The 20,760-nt window shown below is 35.5% G+C and overlaps 1 protein-coding gene across 1 annotated transcript in view; it reads right to left on the reverse strand.

The window, feature by feature from the left end:
* The window catches only part of LOC149790141 (presequence protease, mitochondrial-like), a 72,907-nt gene that overhangs the window by 41,003 nt on the left and 11,144 nt on the right, over nucleotides 1–20,760 (reverse strand). Inside the window, exons 5-13 of the mRNA XM_089972120.1 lie at nucleotides 19,567–19,681; nucleotides 17,369–17,465; nucleotides 13,895–14,055; nucleotides 13,092–13,218; nucleotides 11,484–11,572; nucleotides 8,878–9,006; nucleotides 5,883–5,996; nucleotides 4,210–4,306; nucleotides 1,532–1,666 (exon numbers count right to left, since the gene is read on the reverse strand). Of these exons, the coding sequence (XP_089828246.1) occupies nucleotides 1,532–1,666; nucleotides 4,210–4,306; nucleotides 5,883–5,996; nucleotides 8,878–9,006; nucleotides 11,484–11,572; nucleotides 13,092–13,218; nucleotides 13,895–14,055; nucleotides 17,369–17,465; nucleotides 19,567–19,681 (1,064 nt within the window). The remainder of the gene's footprint in view (nucleotides 1–1,531; nucleotides 1,667–4,209; nucleotides 4,307–5,882; nucleotides 5,997–8,877; nucleotides 9,007–11,483; nucleotides 11,573–13,091; nucleotides 13,219–13,894; nucleotides 14,056–17,368; nucleotides 17,466–19,566; nucleotides 19,682–20,760) is intronic.

Raw genomic sequence — 20,760 nt, forward strand, 5'->3', positions numbered from 1 at the left:
GTGCCTACACATTTACAAATATACATACACATACTTACAAACATGTCTAACCATACTTACATATATGCCTACACATGCTTACAAATAAGCCTACACATGCTTACAAATATGCCTATATATACTTACAAATGTCTAACCTTACTTACAAATATGCCTACAGATGCTTACAAATATGCCTACACATGCTTACAAATATGCCTACAGATGCTTACACATATGCATATGCATGCTTACAAATATGACTACACAAACTTATAAACATGTCTAACCATACTTACACATAAGCCTACACATGCTTAAAAAAAAAGCCTACACATGCTTACAAATATGCCTAAAGATACTTACAAATAAGCCTACAAATATATCTACATGTACTTACATATATGCCTACAGATGCTTACAAACATGCCTACACATTCCTACAAATATGCCTATAAATACTTACATATATGCCTACAGTTGCATACAAATACTTACACATATGCCTATGCATGCTTACAAATATGACTACACAAACTTATAAACATGTCTAACCATACTTACACATAAGCCTAGACATGCTTAAAAAAAAGCCTACACATGCTTACAAATATGCCTAAAGATACTTACAAACAAGCCTACAAATATATCTACATGTACTTACATATATGCCTACAGATGCTTACAAACATGCCTACACATTCCTACAAATATGCCTATATATACTTACATATATGCCTACAGTTGCATACAAATATGCCTACATATGCTTACATATATGCCTACACATGCTAACAAATGTCTAACCATACTTACAAATATGTCTACACATGCTTACACATATGCCTACACATGCTAACAAATGTGTCTAACCATACTTACAAATATGCCTACACATACTTACATATATGCCAACAGCTGCATACAAATATGCCTACACATGCTTACATATATGCCTACACATGCTAACAAATATGTCTAACAATACTTACAAATATGCCTACACATGCTTACAAAAATGCCTAAAGATGCTTATAATATGCTGATATAATTTGTTTCTATTAATTTTTTTGTGAAATTAAGCTAACAAAATTTTATTTAAAAAATGTCTAACTTCCAAATATGACAAATATTTTATGTTTTAAAATTGAACAAAAATTGCTGTACAGGCCTAAAAATCTAATCTATATAATTATGCATAAAAAATGCCAACTAAATTTCATTTGTCTTTGTCAAGAGTTTTTTTTGTTTGTTGCAGAAATGTGCTAACATGGTTTTGATCTTTCATATAAGTGACCTTAAAATTATGCATGTTATCAACATGTGCATAAAAACATTCCTACAACATTTACTTTTTCTACATCAAGCCGTATCTGTGTAACCCTGACCACAAGCTCTATAGACAGATGGATGGATGTACAGATAGATGGATGGATAAACAGACAGGACTAGTTGAAGATAATCACTCTGCGAGCATGGAAGCATAAAAAGACCATGAGCAATCAAATGGCTATTTTTTAAAAACTCAACCTAATTCAATAAACATCAGTACCTTAAAATATTGCTGAACCTTTTTCTGCAGGAAGTGTGGGTCCTTCTTAAGTTCCTCTTCAAACAACGTAACCTCGTGGTTGATTTTCAGCAGCTCAGTTGGGTCTCCGTCATGGTTCCAACATGAAGCAATGGACTGTACATGTAAAACAGAGAAAAATATTTATTATTCCCACAAATACTTTTTGTCCACTGTTGCTGAGCATATACAAAATATTCACGACAGCAACACCAAGACCATTTCTGAGCATAGCAGAAGATTCACACCCGATATACTGAATTAAACAACGTTTTACTGTGTATAAAAATATAATCACCAAAAGAAAAGGAAAGAAAATGATAATGGCCTTGCTATGACCAAATTTTGAAATTGTGCCAAATATTTTGCTTTTGCTTATAAAACCCAAGTCAGCAAAATGGCTATGAGGAAGCCACTGTGAGAATACTTATGGCTGAGCCATGGTCAAAATTTGTTGATACCAACTACTGCAATAAAAGAGGTTGCATTTATAATTCTGTTACTTCCCAAATCATAGTACATTTGGAGGAATTAACTACCTTTTAAATCCAACCCAAATCCAACCTTCCTAAGTTAAAAAAATATGCTCACATATTTTGGCTGCATTTAGCAACAAGTGTGTGTGTCTGTGTGATTTGGCTTTTTAAAGTAACAGTTTTTCAGTCGTATCACAATGGGGTATCTGCAGTGTGGCAGCTTATAGGGATGTCTAGCACTGGGGCATCATGCCACTGACGTAGCATGATGTCCCACCCAGTCAAACCATAACACCAGGCTGACCAGTCCTAACACTAACCTCTTAATACTGAGCGCAAAGCAAGGCAGCTGTTAGTACCATTTTTATATGTTTTAGTATGACTCGGCTGGGGTTCGAACCCATGACATCCCGCATCCAAGGCAGATGCCGTCAAACACTAGGCCATGAGAGCAGTCTAATTTACCAACACAGGTGCTAATTAAAGGTATGTATTATCTTGATATACAAGAACACAAATCAGTTATATGTTAGGGTAGAAATAATGTACAATCACTTTGTGACTGAGGATTACATGACATCTTTCTATATATCTGGTCCTATGTTTGATCTGCTCCCCAAAATACCAATCCTCAACAACACAGTGATGACAGTTGTACCTACTGAACATGAAAGTATAGTGCAAACTCTCATAATTTCCTCTATCATCATCAGCTGCATCTCTCATTCAGTACAGTCCTGTAGAAAGAATGCACACCCAGTCCAGCCCAGTCGGCTCAAGATAGAATGCACAACCAGCCAAACCCTGTAGGTCCAGGTATGTATATAGAATGCATAGCCAAAACAACCCTTTTTTGCTCAAGAATGTAGATAGAATGCACAGCTAGCCAAACCCAGTAGGTCCAGGTATGTATATAGAATGCATAGCCAAAACAACCCTTTTTTGCTCAAGAATGTAGATAGAATGCACAGCTAGCCAAACCCAGTAGGTCCAGGTATGTATATAGAATGCATAGCCAAAACAACCCTTTTTTGCTCAAGAATGTAGATAGAATGCACAGCTAGCCAAACCCAGTAGGTCCAGGTATGTATATAGAATGCATAGCCAAAACAACCCTTTTTTGCTCAAGAATGTAGATAGAATGCACAGCTAGCCAAACCCAGTAGGTCCAGGTATGTATATAGAATGCATAGCCAAAACAACCCTTTTTTGCTCAAGAATGTAGATAGAATGCACAGCTAGCCAAACCCAGTAGGTCCAGGTATGTATATAGAATGCATAGCCAAAACAACCCTTTTTTGCTCAAGAATGTAGATAGAATGCACAGCTAGCCAAACCCAGTAGGTCCAGGTATGTATATAGAATGCATAGCCAAAACAACCCTTTTTTGCTCAAGAATGTAGATAGAATGCACAACCAGCTCAGATCCTTTTGGCTCAGGAATGTAAATAGAATGCACACGCAGCTCAGTCCTCTTGGTTCTCAATGTAGATAGACTGCACACCCAGCTCAGTCCTTTTGGTTCTGGAATGTAGATAGAGTGCACAACCAGTCCAGTCCTGTTGGCTCAGAGATAAAGAATGAATGCACACCCAGTCCAGGCCTGATGGCTCAAGGATGTAGACAGAATGCAAATCCAGTCCAGCCCTGATGGCTCAGGGTTGAAGAAGGAACATAAACCCAGTCCAGCCCTGTTGGCTCCAGGATGTAGATGGAATGCACATCCAGTCCATCCCTGTCGGCCCAGAGATGTAGATGGAATGCACTCCAGCACACCATAAGAGATTTCTAATGAAGGCAAACTTTGAAACCTGGGATGTATCCAGTAATAATGTTCATGCTGTGAAGGTCTTGGACATTTTAAATGAGTTAAGATTTTTGTAAAAACAATCTGACTTGGATTATAAGGATTTTGCTTGATTGCCTTTATCCTTAATTGACATGCCTTCCTAAGGCTTTCTAAAATGACTCAGCACTATAACCAATCAGCACAATATAGTCAGTCAAAGCAAAATAACCAGTCAACAACTGACATATGTTCCACTTGCATTTTAGCATTTCCTAAAAACAGAAAAAAACTTATATTCCCTCTATAACTTGACGACAAGCTTCTACTGTACTGAAAATCAATGCCAATTGAAACAGGACAGAGTTTCATTTATCACAGATGTAATTACTACTCACCATAGCTATGCCTAGACCAAAGTTTGCTGATTGGTGTTTTTGAGCCAACTCGATTCTGTGAAGCAAAGCAGCTACTCTTGAACTATCAAAGCCCTCTCTGAAACATACGAATTATATTTCTTTTTCATATGTAAAACTGAAACGATCTGAGACTGCAATGCAAAAGTAATGCCTCCATGATAGTGATCACAACAAAAAAAATTATTTTCAGGGAATTACAAATGTAGCACAGTATATGATTGGCTCAATTTCAACATTTCTGAGGAAAAATAATTGATACACATGTACATAAACATAAATTCATTTTGATGCAAGCATCATGAAAATGTCACAGACTTCAAATCTATGATAAACTTATGAAAACATTAATTTATTTGTATACATCATGATAATATTGTGATATTGTCACTGGCTTCAAATCTAAGATATAGAAACAGTAATTTATATTTTACATTATGTGTGCGTGTGTGTTTGGGTGTGTGTGTGATTTGGAATTTTAACATAGCTTTAACAATATTACAGTCATTTCGCTTCAATGTCTGCAATGTGGCAGTTAATAGTGATGCCTAGCACTGGGGCATCATGCCACAGATATGTAACATGATGTCTCACCCAGCGACATTATCCTGACACCAGGACGACCAGTCCTAACACTAACCTCTTAATGCTGTGCACATAGCACAACAACTGTTAGTACCATTTTTGTAAGTCTTTGGTATGACTTGGCCATGGTTCAAACCCGCGACCTAATGCATCCAAGGCGGACACTCTAACCACTAGATGCCATGCTAGTGGTTTTAATGTTTTAGATATCGCTTTTCCTAATATGCTGGTATTCTTACTATCTGGATATCACATTTATCAACAAAGTATGAATTTGGAAATACAAAACTGTATTCCAAAACATAAAATCATAGAGTTTTTAAAGGGCAAAACATAGATTAATGTGACCTACTTTGGGCACATACACATTGACCCTTATTATGCATGCCAACTCAAATCTCAGTATTATGCAGAAGTTGTCCAACAGCAGAATGTGGAGTCAATACTAACAGATGATGACTGAAAACATCAGTGGTAGGGATGTAGAAAAGAGCAGACCATAGGCTTCAAATTATAAATTATTTTGCCACATACTGTATGACTTTATCAATGGTGTCAAATTATAAATTATTTTGCCACATACTGTATGACTTTATCAATGGTGTCAAATTATAAATTATTTTGCCACATACTGTATGACTTTATCAATGGTGTCAAATTATAAATTATTTTGCCACATACTGTATGACTTTATCAATGGTGTCAAATTATAAATTATTTTGCCACATACTGTATGACTTTATCAATGGTGTCAAATTATAAATTATTTTGCCACATACTGTATGACTTTATCAATGGTGTCAAATTATAAATTATTTTGCCACATACTGTATGACTTTATCAATGGTGTCAAATTATAAATTATTTTGCCACATACTGTATGACTTTATCAATGGTGTCAAATTATAAATTATTTTGCCACATACTGTATGACTTTATCAATGGTGTCAAATTATAAATTATTTTGCCACATACTGTATGACTTTATCAATGGTGTCAAATTATAAATTATTTTGCCACATACTGTATGACTTTATCAATGGTGTCAAATTATAAATTTTGCCACATACTGTATGACTTTATCAATGGTCTCATAAATGATCTTTTCAACCTTCTCCACATCACTGGGATGAATTCCCTGCAGGCCCACAGAAAAACTGCTCTCCTTCGTGTAACCATTGAATCTGTAAAGGAACGAAAATCTGAAATAATTATCTCTGACAAATTTGGCTTAATTGATAAGATATTATCTTTGTATATCCAAACATGATACAAATGATTAAGTATGGCACCAAATAGGGAGTTTCTCCGCAGGTGCTGGGGTTTACTAGCCGTTGGCAATTTTAGGGAGGCTTAGAGAAAGAGAAACTTTGTTTCCATTCCCCTCTATTAGACTGCCTCCTGAATGACAAGTATTTTGCAACCAAAAACCACATTGTGGCTTCTCTGTCTGCATGGATTCGAGTCTCGAATTCGACTGATGTGGGTATGTGAGAAAGCTTGCCAGTAGCTTCTCGTGGGTCGGTGGTTCTTTCCGGGGTTTTCCCGGGTTCTTCCTCCACCATTAACACTGGTCGCCATGTATAGCCTATCATGTGCTGAAAAATGGCATTTAAGCTACAAAAATAATAACAACATTGTGGCTTAGACTACATAATTCAGTGGAATTAGGTTGCTGATCCTGCTTTCAATCATCTCCCTTTTGTGATCCAGAAGGTGGAGGTTAAAAAAGGTGCAGAGGATAAGGACATCTTCATGATTTCCTCTATATCTTCCATGAACAATACTGGCAATGAATGCATAAACTAATCCTAATAATCCATATGGACATTAGGCATGGACTGATGCTCTGCTATGACTGCAGCTATGTCGTCCATCAGTTCCCATACACTGTCTGCTTTATCTGTCAGGTAAAAAAGCACTAATGAGGACAAGCCCAGCATTGATGACTTTAACACCATATTCTGCACAAGTGTAGAAGACATGGTGAAAACCCTTTCACCATCCATTTCACCTTCCCACTTCTGCAGAATTGTTTCATTATCTTTCACAATATTGTTCATCTGAGTCTTTCCGACATCAGTTTTCTGCAAGTATCCTTGCCCCCCCCCCCCCCCCGTTTCAGTCAGGTGAATCAATTTCAGTTTCTCTTCTAAACTGAGAATTTTTCTTTTCCTCGATGACATGTTAATCTTTTTGCAGTAATTTATTCAGGTTGCCAACTACAATACTGATAAAACAATTTTGTATGCATCTAAACAAGTTGCAGTGTGTTTTTAAAGGAAGTGATCTTGTCACTTGATTCGTTAGTCGCAGTCTGGTACCCTATTGTTTTTATACATTTATTTACACTAAGTGAGAGAAGCCAAAACGGCTTCAATATGTACGTTAACATCACGCAGATTTGACCTCGTGGCCGTTAGGATTCGTAATTTTGACAATTATTGTCAGTAGTAATAGCCACTAATTATCAAAGTGAACAAGCTCGACATCTTACTAAGGGAAGCCATAGAGGCTATCAAACCATTTTCCTGCTGACTTGGGTATTGTACATCGATACTGCCACTTCTCGGCTGTTACTACTGTTCAATAATTGTAATCTTAACAATTATCAGAGTGACTAAACTGGACATCTTATGATAACACAGCAGTAAGGCTAATTGGATTACATGTGCTTACCCGTTTGTATGGATTAAAATTTGAGTCTTTCTTAGTTTTTATGGAATAAATTTGGCTTCTCGTGAGGCATAAATGATATAATATTAACCTTAGCGGTACATGTACTCAACACTTCTTTCAGTAATGAAAACCTGACATCGGGAAACAGAAATCGGATTACTTAACACACGTTATGAATAAAATGCTGGTTCTGGATACATATTCAAATAAAATGTGGCCGCTTGTGAGGGGTAAATTTTATATTATTGCACTAATATCCTAGCCGCGTTAGTCGGGTGGCCTTTCGCGAGGGATACTTTTGAACACAAACTCGTTGGTGCCAACAGATTCTGGCTGTAAGGAGCGTGTGGCCGCTGGTCAGGGGGGCCACTGTATTAGTTGATCAGATAGTGAACAGAATTTTAGTTTCATTACACCCCCCCTTCAGAGCCAATTTGAATCAACGGGCATTTAATCAGGTGTCAAGAATCACCTGTCAATCACAATGGCAGTCAGGATCATAGACCAAACAGCCAATCAGATCATGTTTGAAGTGTAACTTTCCCTCAACAACAGCAAAGTTCAGACTGACCCATATTGAAATTTGTTGGACCTCTGCCTCTAAACAGTTCCCATCTAATTAAAAATAAATGTATAACTTAATTAGCATTTCACCTCATTAATACTTTCAGTAATTCAATAAAAATCTAAGATTACAGAGACTTTATCAAATACAGAAAATGAAGCATAGAAAAACATGTCATTCTTTGGCCAGGGTCAGTTAGAATAATTTGAATAAATGATAACCGAGCAGCAACTCTTCTACCATTTTACCTAGTAATAACATTTTACCAAAGTAAGCACTATGTTAAAAGATGACACAAGAGTGCTTTTATGAATGGTCAGTAGGAACTAAAGTAGAATCTTGTCGGCTAAAACTCCTTACATTGCTCACACTTGTGTTCAAGACCTAACAGACCTTGAAGAGTACTAACAGATCTTGTAATAACAGACCTTGTAGTGTACTAACAGACCTTGTAGTGTACTAACAGACCTTGTAGTGTACTAACAGACCTTGTAGTGTAATAACAGATCTTGTAGTGTAATAACACATCTTATAGTGTACTAACAGAATGTTAATAAGCATTTGAATATCACTGTCTTGAACTGTGAGATATCAACAAAGTACTTGGAATATGAAAAAAACTGTTTTATGAATAGAAAGAAAAATAGGAAAATATTCAAACCGATCATACTGGAAAATATTAAGATGGAAATGGTTTCAAGTTTCATTGTATACAGGGGTCATAAATTTTTCTCTTTAAATACTAACAATATACTCTATGTCTATGTACATGTTAAACTTCTGTTTTGTATAATAAATAAACAGAAAACTGCAACAATTACCCATTGACAGGAGCATAATCTGAGCCAATATTGGCCTCCAACAGAGCTTGATAAAATGGCGATGTTTCTCCATCGACCAACAGCGTACAGATTATACTCTGTGTAAAGGCTTCAAAAACATCTGTAATCCTGAAAAAAGAGCATATTAAACTTTATCAAAGATTCTAGCAAATGTCCCTTCCTCATTTCAAGTCATTTTATTATGCTTTTTCATGTCATGTTACAATATACAAATATATTAAACCGAAAATCCAGCATTCAAACATTTTGTTACTAAATTAATTGTCAATGAATTTCGAGATATCATTATTTGTAATACTTTTCAAAGTTGTATTTAATTGGATAATGAAGATACAGGCCATAATCTAATCTTCATTGGACCAGGCCTTGCACATTGGTTCTGTCCAGGTAATCTGAAACAAACTGAATTGACTCCCTTTCTCATGATGTCCTCCATCTATTGGTTAGAGCATCCACCTTGGACGCAGGAGGTTGCGGGTTCAAACCCAGGCCGAGTGATACCAAAGACATAAAAATGGTACTAGAAGCTGTCTCACTAGGTAGTCAGCATTAAGAGGTTAGTGTTAGGACTGGTCAGCCTAGTGTCAGTATAATGTAACTAGGTGGGACATCATGCTGTGTGTCTACGGCTTGAAGCTACAGTGCTATAAATCACTATAAACTGCCACACTGCAAACATCATAGCAATATGACTGAAAAATTATAAAAGCTACGTTAAAATCCAAAACACACACTAAATTAATCCTAATTGAAATCCAATATCTTATTATACCATTTTTCAACGTTGTTTTTAACCGAAAATCAATCATCAATGGTTTTATTCAGCTAATCTGAAAGAAACTGAATTAATTCCCTTTCTTCTCCAGCAATGTCATACTGGTGCAGCTCAATGGTGATAACAGCTGGGATGTACACATTGTTATACATGTCTCCATTCCTCAGACTGCCCATATATTTTTGTACCTACTACATTTTAAAACTATATATATTCTATTAAGATGGATATTAAATACAACAAATATGAATTCTACATAAATAAACTATTAATAATAATAATAATAATGAGGACTTTGTAGAGCGCCTAATCTTTAGAAGCTCTTAAGCGCTTTACAACATTAAACAACACCGATAAGATAAAAAAACATATAATGATATGATTACAAAAACAAACACCATGAAATTAGAAAACATTAAAAAACATGCTGAGAATATTTAAGGTAGGAAACATTATTAGGTCTTTAAGTTCGTTCTTGCAGTCGAAATAAGTGAGTTTTGAGAGCCCTCTTGAATGTGATCACTGTGTCTTTGTGTCTAAGTTCAGTGGGAGATTCATTCCACCTTGCTGGGCCCTGGTATGCAAAAGAACACTGTCCATATGACTTTGTTTTCATAGTGGGAATAATGAGTATACGATTGTCAGAAGAGGAGCGTACGTATCATGCTGGTGTGTACACATGGGTGAGGTCGGATAGGTATGTTGGACTAGAGTCTGAGAGTGAAACGTAGCACTGAGAACAAATTTTGTGTTTGATTCTGGATCGAATGGATAGCCAGTGTAGTGTACAGAGCAGCGGGGAGGTGTGCTCTGATTGTGGTACTCTAAGTATGATCCGAGCAGCTGTGTTTTGAACTTTTTGAAGTTTCTGGAGCAGATATTGAGATGAACCAGACAGAACTGAGTTACAATAGTCCAGTCTTGAAAGTACTAATGAACACACAAGTGTTTTAGTTGAATCAACTAAAGATATTTGCAAATTGAGCTGATGCATCTCAGCTCAAGATATGCAGCCTTGCATATGTTCATGACATGTTGGTGCAATGTGAGAGTACTGTCCAGAGTAACACCTAGCTTTCGTACTGATTATGTGAATTTAATGTTGGTGTTGCTGATTTTTATTGTTTGAGGTAAAGGATGTGAATGAGAAAGTCTTTGTGTTGTGATCAGAATGGCCTCAGTTTTATCCTCATTCATCTGCAGCTTGTTACATGTCATCCATGATTTCACATCAGAAATGCACCTCTCTACACCTTGGATGGTAGCATCAACTTCAGTTGGGTGGCTAGATTTGTATTCATATATCAGTTCTACAAAATCCACTTTCTCAGTCAAAATCCATACAAATCCACTTTCTGTCAAAATCCATACAAAATCCGCTTTTCTCAGTCAAATTCAAACAAAATCCACTTTTCTCAGTCAAAATCCATTTTTAAAAATCCACTTTCTCTGTCAAAATCCATACATGATCCACTTTTATCACTCAAAATCCATTAAAAATCCACTTTTCTCAGTCAAATTCCATACAACATCCACTCTTTTCAGTCGAAATCCACATAAAATCCATGAAATATCGACTTTTCTTAGTCAAAATCACTAAAATGTTGGTGAATCATTATATCTAGACACATATGTTAAATTATACATTAAAAAAATGCATTGAATAGTTAAAGTCCCAGTGTTTATTTTGTTTTATTAGCGAGAGTGTCTATCTGGGTTGATTTTATGGTGGGAACTAAACCCAAACCATTCCAGTCATAAGTGCAATGCCTTAACCACACGAGTTGAGATCACAGATGTGCATACGTACTCTGACATAAGAAAACTGACGGCTACTGTTGTCTGTTTCTCCGGATCTGGTGCCATGGGGTCTGGTTGACATGTGATCGACTCTGTTCTCTGTTGTAAAAAAAAAATATAATGTGTAACCCTTTCTTCAATGAAATCAGTTTTTTTAAATCAAAGAATGAAAAATGTGCATGGCACAAGGGCACATTACAAACATGAAATTAGGACTGTTAATAAATGGATCCAGGGGCTGTGGATGCAAACAATGAAACAATATAATGCAGTCTCATCGCAAAGGAAATTTAGACTATCAGCAAATGGATATAGGGACTGGGGTTGGGTGTAAAGATTGAAACAATATAAAACAAGTTTGTGTTATAATTTTAGTGGCCATGGGCCCCCAGTCCCTATTTCCATGCATTGATAGACTTAATTTTGTTTGTAGCAAGCCCCTGTGACCCATAGACATACCTTATTAGAACCAGTCTAGCTCTTTTTGAAAGTTTCTACGATGATACCCAAATTGGACCTCAAGATAAACACTGAGAGACATAATATCAAGATACCTTATTTATGATAAATTTGCTTTGGTCCTAAATCATGTGTCAAATGTGATACAACTGTATTAAGAAAAACAAGATAAATTTTGGAAAATATAATAAACCAAATCCTCACTGTCAAATTGTTTTTGTATAATGCAAGTATGGTCATGGATTCCATTTCATTATGTACTTCATTATTAGGCAGTCTCACTATAACACTTATTATTATAACATGGTTCCTGTTATAACATATGGTTATGAATTATGTGTCATTAAGTGATAGTGAAGCTATATTGCATCATGTACTTCATTATAAGGCAGTCTCACTATAACACTTATTATTATAACATGGTTCCTGTTATAACATATGGTTATGAATTCTGTGTCATTAAGTGATAGTGAAGCTATATTGCATCATGTACTTCATTATAAGGCAGTCTCACTATAACACTCATCATTATAACATGGTTCCTGTTATAAGGTATGGTTATGAATTCTGTGTCATTACGTGATAGTGAAGTTATATTGCATCATGTACTTCATTATAAGGCAGTCTCACTATAACACTCATCATTATAACATGGTTCCTATTAAAAGGTATGGTTATGAATTCTGTGTCATTAAGTGGTAGTGAAGTTATATTATCATTTACTTCATTAAAAGGCAGTCTCAATATAACGCTCATCATTATAACATGGTTCCTGTGTAAGTTATATGTATCATGTACTACATTATAAAGTAGATTCACTACATGGCTGTATCCTCCATATGTTAAGTTTTATAATGAGTACCATAATCAGATTTTGCCTGAAGCCCATCTCATTATAAACTGTGGAAACCTTGCACTTCAACTCCATATCAGATTCATATGTCTTTGTTATAAATAAATAACCCTGTACAAGGTTGAGTGGGGTTTTTTTTAGAAACAATATAGACAAAGGCAAAGGCAATATATCTAATTTTACAACTGTAAAAACCCATAATTACAAAATCTAACTTTTCTTCATACTGATAACAAAGTTTCAAATCTAAAATAATATTTGTAGGGTTTGTCCAAGGCTGTCATATAGTATATTCAAAACACTTACCGGGCTGGACCAACGCTGCTCAATGGGAACAGTGGTATTGGTTTGGATCCTATCAAAGTGACGCAGATATCGACTATTGATGAATTCCAAATGATCTTCGAGAGGAAAATTTCCATACGTGAAAAATCTACAACAAAATAAAAGTAAATTGTAAAAACAGCTGACAATTTTTAAAATTCTGTGCTGATTCATTTAAGTTTGGTCTTTAAAAAAAGAATGAACTAATCAACAACACTGATCAAAACAAGGAAAAACACGACAATTTTACATCCATTTGGGAGGAAAAAAATGAGAATTTATTTTATTTTTGAAAATCTTTTAATTCAAATATTCCCAAAACAATGTAAATTTCTACTATGTTAATTAACACTGTCCATGCAAGTAGCTCTGGCATGTTTTATTTTGCATCTTATCTTTAAAGTGCAATATAAAATGAACAGTAAGTGTGCAATTACCAATTTCATTTTAACAAAAAATGTATTTCCTTGTAACATAATTTGACAGAATGATCTATCTAACCTGCTGTGCTGATGCATCATTCAAGCCCATAATGTCCCAAAAACTAAGTCACTTTAACCTATTTTTAAAAGGTGTAAATAATAATTTTGACATGAACGTGTCAAGCTTCATGACTATAAAGCAACAGTCTTAGAAACTATTTTTATGATCAGTGAAGCTCAAAAGTAGATCACTGCAGACTACTTTTGACTCCTTAAGGTGGATACACTCATCACATCTAGTAAAGTTTTAGAGACAACAAGGGCAATGACATTGGAAAAGTCAAATGCGATAATATTATTTACCTGGAATTACTTGGATGATAGTGAGATGCGTGGAAATTTTTGAGGTGACTCCAGGTAAGGTCAGGTATGAAGTTGGGGTCACCACCAGATATTACACTATATGTATGACTTGGAAACAACTTGTTCTGGACTGCTTCAGCAAACAGGCTTTGGGAACTGGACTGGAAAAAAGAAAACGATCCAGTCTTGTTGATGATACTTCTATAAGCACTTCAGTCATGATGTAATGAGAATTGCAAGATTTTGAATGTTTTAAATGGGAAAAGTTTCATTTGAATTATATGGACTAGACTGTAACAGTCGAGGTTGAATTGAATGAACTAGACTGTAACAGTCTGAGTTGAATTATATGGACTAGACTGTAACAGTCGAGGTTGAATTGAATGAATTAGACTGTAACAGTTTGAGTTGAATTATATGGACTAGACTATAACAGTCGAAGCTGAATTCCATGGACTAGACTGTAACAGTTTGCGTTGAATTATATGGACTAGACTGTAACAGTCGGAGTTGAATTGTATGGACTAGAATGTAATAGTCTGAGTTGAATTCAACAGACAAGACTTGTAAAAGTCAGAGGTGAACTGAATGGACTAGACAATAACAGTTGTTGATGTACTGAATGGACTAGACTGTAACAGTTTGAGTTGAATTAAATGGAATAGGTCGGAGCTGAATTGAATGTATTAGACTCTGACAGCTTGAGATGAATTTTATAGACTCGACTGTAACAGTTTGAATTAAATTAAATGGACCAGAAAAATGTACAAATTTCAGTTGAATTAACTGGACTAGACAATAACAGTTGGAGATAAACTGAGTGGACTAGACTGTAACAGGTGGAGTTGTATTCAATAGACCAGACTGTAACATTGGTATTGATCAAATAAAGCCATGATTCATTTTTTTTTAAATGACCTATGGAAATATGATTGAAGTCTAAAATACCATCAGACCTTACTTACTCAGTTTATTATATCAGATACCATTTAAAAACATTTTACTTATAATGCTTCCTTTTTGTTGTTATAAAATAATAAAGAATCATACATTCAGATCTAGGTCAAACTCAAAGTCAATATCAGATTATACTAAATATAACAGCCAATCTCTGAGGAACACCATTTTTAATTCCTTGAATGGCAGCTTCATTATACCTATGTCACTAATGTCAATATTGTAAATACTGTAACATGTTATAACTCAAAAGTAATGTAGCTAATCTGGAATTACTTTAAATCTTATTGGTGTGTGACTTTTAACACCATAGACAAATATAATGTAAAGGTTACTATACAAAAATTCAGTCTTAAAACAATGATCAGATTATACACTATAAGCCATTCTATTGCCAGTGATCTTTGTCACGGCAACAAGATGAAGAGGCCCAAGTGGGCATGATAACCACTCACTGCACAGTTGACATATGTCCGATTATGGATGCAACACAAATGTATAGAAAATACAGAAGGGAGTGAAGAATGCTTGGAGCACATATTTGTTATACTGCCTATTGATGTTGGTGTTAATTATCTTCATTTTTAGACTATATATATATAAGTATCCACTATTAAAGCATAAGAAATGCAAGTCATTTATACAACCAGTACTGTCCTCTGGATCTCTCCCAACCCCTGAAAAGATTAGACCTTGATTCAAAACTTAACAAGAGTCAATCCGATGCTCTACTATAAAAACAAATATCCAGGAATTCAAGGTAAGACAATTTCTTCATTTTAGCACTGAAACCATTGCTGATTTCATGCATATTAAGATTGTCAAATTAACCAAAGTAGCAGCCGTACTGGATAAAAGATCACCACCAGTTTTTTTCAGGATGAACTAGATATCGTTAGAAGACTTCTGGTAAAAACCCTGTATTGATATGACCATCCATTCAGGAGAATCTGTGATAAGCTTTTCAGTGTGTTCATTGCTGCATATTTATTTGAGGTCATTGTGTATCAGTTAATATCATAAGTAGTCTTTTTTTTGGAAGGAGCAGCAATAGCAACATTTTCAAGATGGCTGCAATGGAAACCATACTGGAAGTCAGATTAACACCATTTTTTTAATCTAGTACTAATTTATGATATCAAAAGAAATCTTTAATTGTTTTGTTGTTGAGTTTAATTATAGTGGCGTGCGAACAATTGTGCATGTGCCACTTTTTTCTGACTGCACCGCAGCCTGCTAGTTGTTCCTGGAGAAGGGAATGGTGCCACCTCCCCCAGGCTTTTATGGATTCAAGGAACCCTAATAGTTTGGCCTCAATCTGTGGGTCCATAAAGGTCCTTTACAGTTGAATGGTTGGCTGTCATTAGTGGGAACGAGAGCTCGGGAACGGTCCTGCTTGCTTTACATCGCTGGATCTTTAAGTGAAAATCTATGTTGATATGACTATCCATCTAAGAGGAGTAGTAACAAACTTTTCAAGATGTTAGACATGGTGGCCATATTGGACATCAAATCAGCCCAATATTTAGAAGAGTCCAACTAGACACAATAAAAAGACTTTTGAATGAAATCGCCATGCAGATATGACTTTCTATTCAGGAGACACTACAAAATTTTCAAGATGACTGCCATGGTGTGGCCATAAAGGATCAACTAGACATCATGAGAAGTCTTGTTATGACCAGCCATTCAGAAGTAGTAATAACAAGATTTTTAAGTTGGCTACTGTGGTGGTGATCAGGGATGTTATGTCAACTTTGGAGGAGGGGGCAAAACTTGATTCGGGGGGGGGGGGGGGGGCAAAATATTATGGGCTTGTTAATTTTCATACATAGGCTACATCAATATTACAGTACATGCAAATTGGGAAAGGGGGCAAATGCCCCACTGCCCCCCCATGACGTCCTTGGTGGTGATAGTGGATATCTAAGCAGCACCATTTTCAATGAGGACCAATAACACCTTAGAATGAATATGTAGCAATAACAAACAGGATCTGAAATATGTCCTATAGTGTGTTCACAAGCTCAATCAAATTCATGACCACCTCATTACTAGTAATATGCATGGATGTCACTTGAAAATAAATTCATCTTAAACCTTGATGATAGAATATGGCCTCTAGATTGTTCACAATTTTAGTCCACCCGATGCAAGATGACTTAATTAGAGTGTGAATGTTGCTTCTACTCAAACTCACCTAAAATCTTGATCAAATCAGCTTGAATATGATCCGAAACATGGCCTCTAAATTGTTGAAAGATCAACTCATCGACATGTGCATGTCACTTATAATCAAACTCATCCAAGATCTTAATGTAATAGGCTTGCAAGTCGTATGAAATTTGATTAAAACTGAAACCTCTACAAAATTCACCAGAAAGTTTTGATGGACAGATGGTCAACAAATGGCAGAAAAAAAAAGATAATGCCATAATCTCACCTTGCCTATCACCACGTTCACTTAAAATGAAACAATATTGTTCTGCCATGTGAATTTGTATAATTTATACTTACAAATACTCCTTTCATCTCATTGTATACCACTCCTTTGAAGACAATTGGAGTTTCTCTTTTCTGGGGATCTTCATGCTCCAGTCTCCATCCTTCCTGGCTAATAAAATAATCAAAAACTTAATCCCTGCAAAAAGGGTTTAATTTTACAAGTACAGATAATCCAAATATTAAATTATACACACATATATAAGTACTAATGTAGGTCACTAGTCTTCCATGAGTAGCTAAAAGGCTGGAGCTTACCCTGGTTTCTATGGATCAGAGAAAGTCATGGTTGTTCAGTAGATGCCAGGTTAGACTAACAGTCACTGGGTTCTGGGTTTGAATCCAGCCCAAGCCAGTCCAGGTTGACTGTCATTCAATGTCACTGGGCATGCCACTTCACTTTTATTTCCTCAATGTTAAATAATCATTAAATAATCTGTCATATAGTATATTCAAAACATGGGTCTGCACTTACAGGGAATTCCAAAGGAAAATTTTGAAATTGTCTTCAAAGGAGTGGTATAAAATGAGATGAAAATATTGACATGTTATACACTGACCAAACAATCACAGAGATGTGATTCTAGTCTGTTTCAATGATAGGATAAACACTAACCAACCAATCAAAGAGATGTGATGCTCATCTGTTTCTATGGTATGTTGTGTAAAATACAAATCAACCAATCAGAGATGTAATTCTAGTCTGCTCTAACTCGCCATTGAATGCTAGTACCCATTACAGCCACTTATTTACTCTGAAAAGTACTTAACTTTATCACCAAGATTTTGTAATGAATATGGCAAGTGCCTTTCTCAATGACACAACAGAAATTTCAGGGCTGTGTTCAAACACATTATCTGCTGGTTATCCACAAATGATCAGCGTATATCACTTCAATCAGTACTTTCCTGACTTTTAATGTATTTAATCCAAGAATCAAGCTCAAGTACATTTAACTGATGGCAGTGTCAGTATTGTGCCTTAATGTTCATGATGATGTCAGTATTGTACTTTAAAGTTCATGACAGTGTCAATATTATGCTTTAATGTTCATGACGATGTCAGTATTGTGCTTTAATGTTCACCACAGTGTCAATATTGTGCTTTAATGTTCATGACAGTGTCAGTATATTCCTTAATGACAGTTGATACAGGGTCAGTATTATGCCTTATTGTTCATGACAGCATCAGTATTATGCCTTAATGTTGATGACAGTGTCAGTATTATGCCTTACTGTTCATGACAGTGTCAGTATTATGCCTTAATGCTGATGACAGTGCCAGCATATGCCTCAGTGTTCATGAGTGTCAGTATTATAACTTATTGTTCATGATAGTATCAGTATTATGCCTCACTGTTCATGACAACTGGCAAGCTTTCGCACATATCCACATTGGCCAAACCTGAGACTTGAACCTATACAAACTGAGGTGATATGGCAGTGATTGGTAAAGGCAAGCTTAAGGTAAACAGTTTGATGCCATTACATTTTATCCCCACAATTTTATCATTTTACTGTAAGCATCAGATTAATAGCAAAGTCATGTGACAGTTCTGATTAACATGCATACAATGTGCATCATTGTTTAACTGAAATAAATGTATCTTCAAAGGACTCTTTATATTACACTGGACCATCAAGATAATATATCATGCTATTTTCTGTTTATATGAAGACACTTAAATACATTAAATATCTCAGCTTATCTTTATAAATGACACAACTTAAGTGATACAAGTGGAACAAATGACTACTTGTATATTCCAGCACAAATTGGTCATTCTTGCAAGGCATTATGGGTAAATTACTGCAAGGTACTATTGTTATAACAAACATCAGGCTCTCTTTTACCTAATTTCTGTATTCATATTGGGGATGGAATAGTAAAAACTACAGCAATATACCAGTTTTACCCACATTGCCTTCCTGAAAATTACCCCATAATGACTTGCAATAATGGCATATAAGTATATTAATTTCTGGAACCACCATCAGTTATAATTTTAATGGAAATTGACATTCATTAACTACCCAGAATAACTGACATTTCAAGTTGCTATGGTATCTAGCTATTTTTAATTTGGTATTTTTTCGGAAAACTGGAAAAGTATAATTATTATTACACCATGGACCTATATGTCAGATTCTCTAATCCTCATCCATCTCAGAATAAATTTGCATATTTTTTCTGAAACAAATTATCTTATTACCTGAAATCTAACTCTCTCAACAGAGGATGGAAAACAGCATCCAGGTAGATGGACAGAAGGTTGTCGAAATCTCGTCTATTTTGTGAGGAGAATGGATACATTGTCCAGTCAGATGCTACAAATGTAAAATGATATAATGTGTAATCATCATATAACAAACTTCTATGCACAAATTAAATTGTTTCATGAAAAGAATAATTATATCATTATTGTCCGTAAAATCCTACCAAATGCCAATATGTATGGGCAGTGAACCAACACTAACAACAGTGTGAGAGATCACATGTCTTACAAGTTTACTGAAAGACTGCTAGACATTAAGGCTATGTCTGTCACCATGCTGACAGATCACATGTCTCACAAGTGTACTGAAAGACTGCTGGACATTAAGGCTGAATGTCTGTCACCATGCTGACAGATCACATGTCTCACAAGTGTACTGAAAGACTGCTGGACATTAAGGCTGAATGTCTGTCACCATGCTGACAGATCACATGTCTCACAAGTGTACTGAAAGACTGCTGGACATTAAGGCCGAATGTCTGTCACCATGCTGACAGATCACATGTCTCACAAGTGTACTGAAAGACTGCTGGACATTAAGGCTGAATGTCTGTCATCATGCTGACAGGAACTATGTTTCAGATACAAACCCTATCATCGTAACTTCAATGTTTTTCATCAATTTTTTTATATACACAAAACAATTCATGCTAATTCACACACGGTAAATGTCAATATAAGATACTAATGTTTTATATTATGTACTATGCAAATGAGTAGTTGTGGACTTCATCTCTGATCTGTCGAAAGGTCAACTGTATTTCAACCAGAAATAAGAATATAAACAATGCCCATATGTTGACTCACATTAGTATTTATTATATCCAGAAATTTGACAAATTCTGCAAATCCATTGTATCTTAAAGCTCACAGTAAAAGAAAAGAAAAAATACAGTTAAACCTGTCATGAAAGACCACCCCTTGTGTTGTAAAATAATGGTCTCTCAAGATAGGTGATCTCTCATGCCAGGGCATAACACTATATAATCAATAAACCTGTGCATGGAGAACCTAGTCTTTCAAGACATGTTGTCTCTTATAACAGTGGCCTTTCAAGACAGGTTGTCTCTTACAGCAGTGGATGTTCAAGACAGGTTTTACTCTATACAGAATCCAAGTCATAAGTAAGAT

Source organism: Sinohyriopsis cumingii, chromosome 10, assembly GCF_028554795.1.
Source record: "Sinohyriopsis cumingii isolate HCF-2022 chromosome 10, ASM2855479v2, whole genome shotgun sequence".
Lineage (NCBI taxonomy): Eukaryota > Metazoa > Mollusca > Bivalvia > Unionida > Unionidae > Sinohyriopsis > Sinohyriopsis cumingii.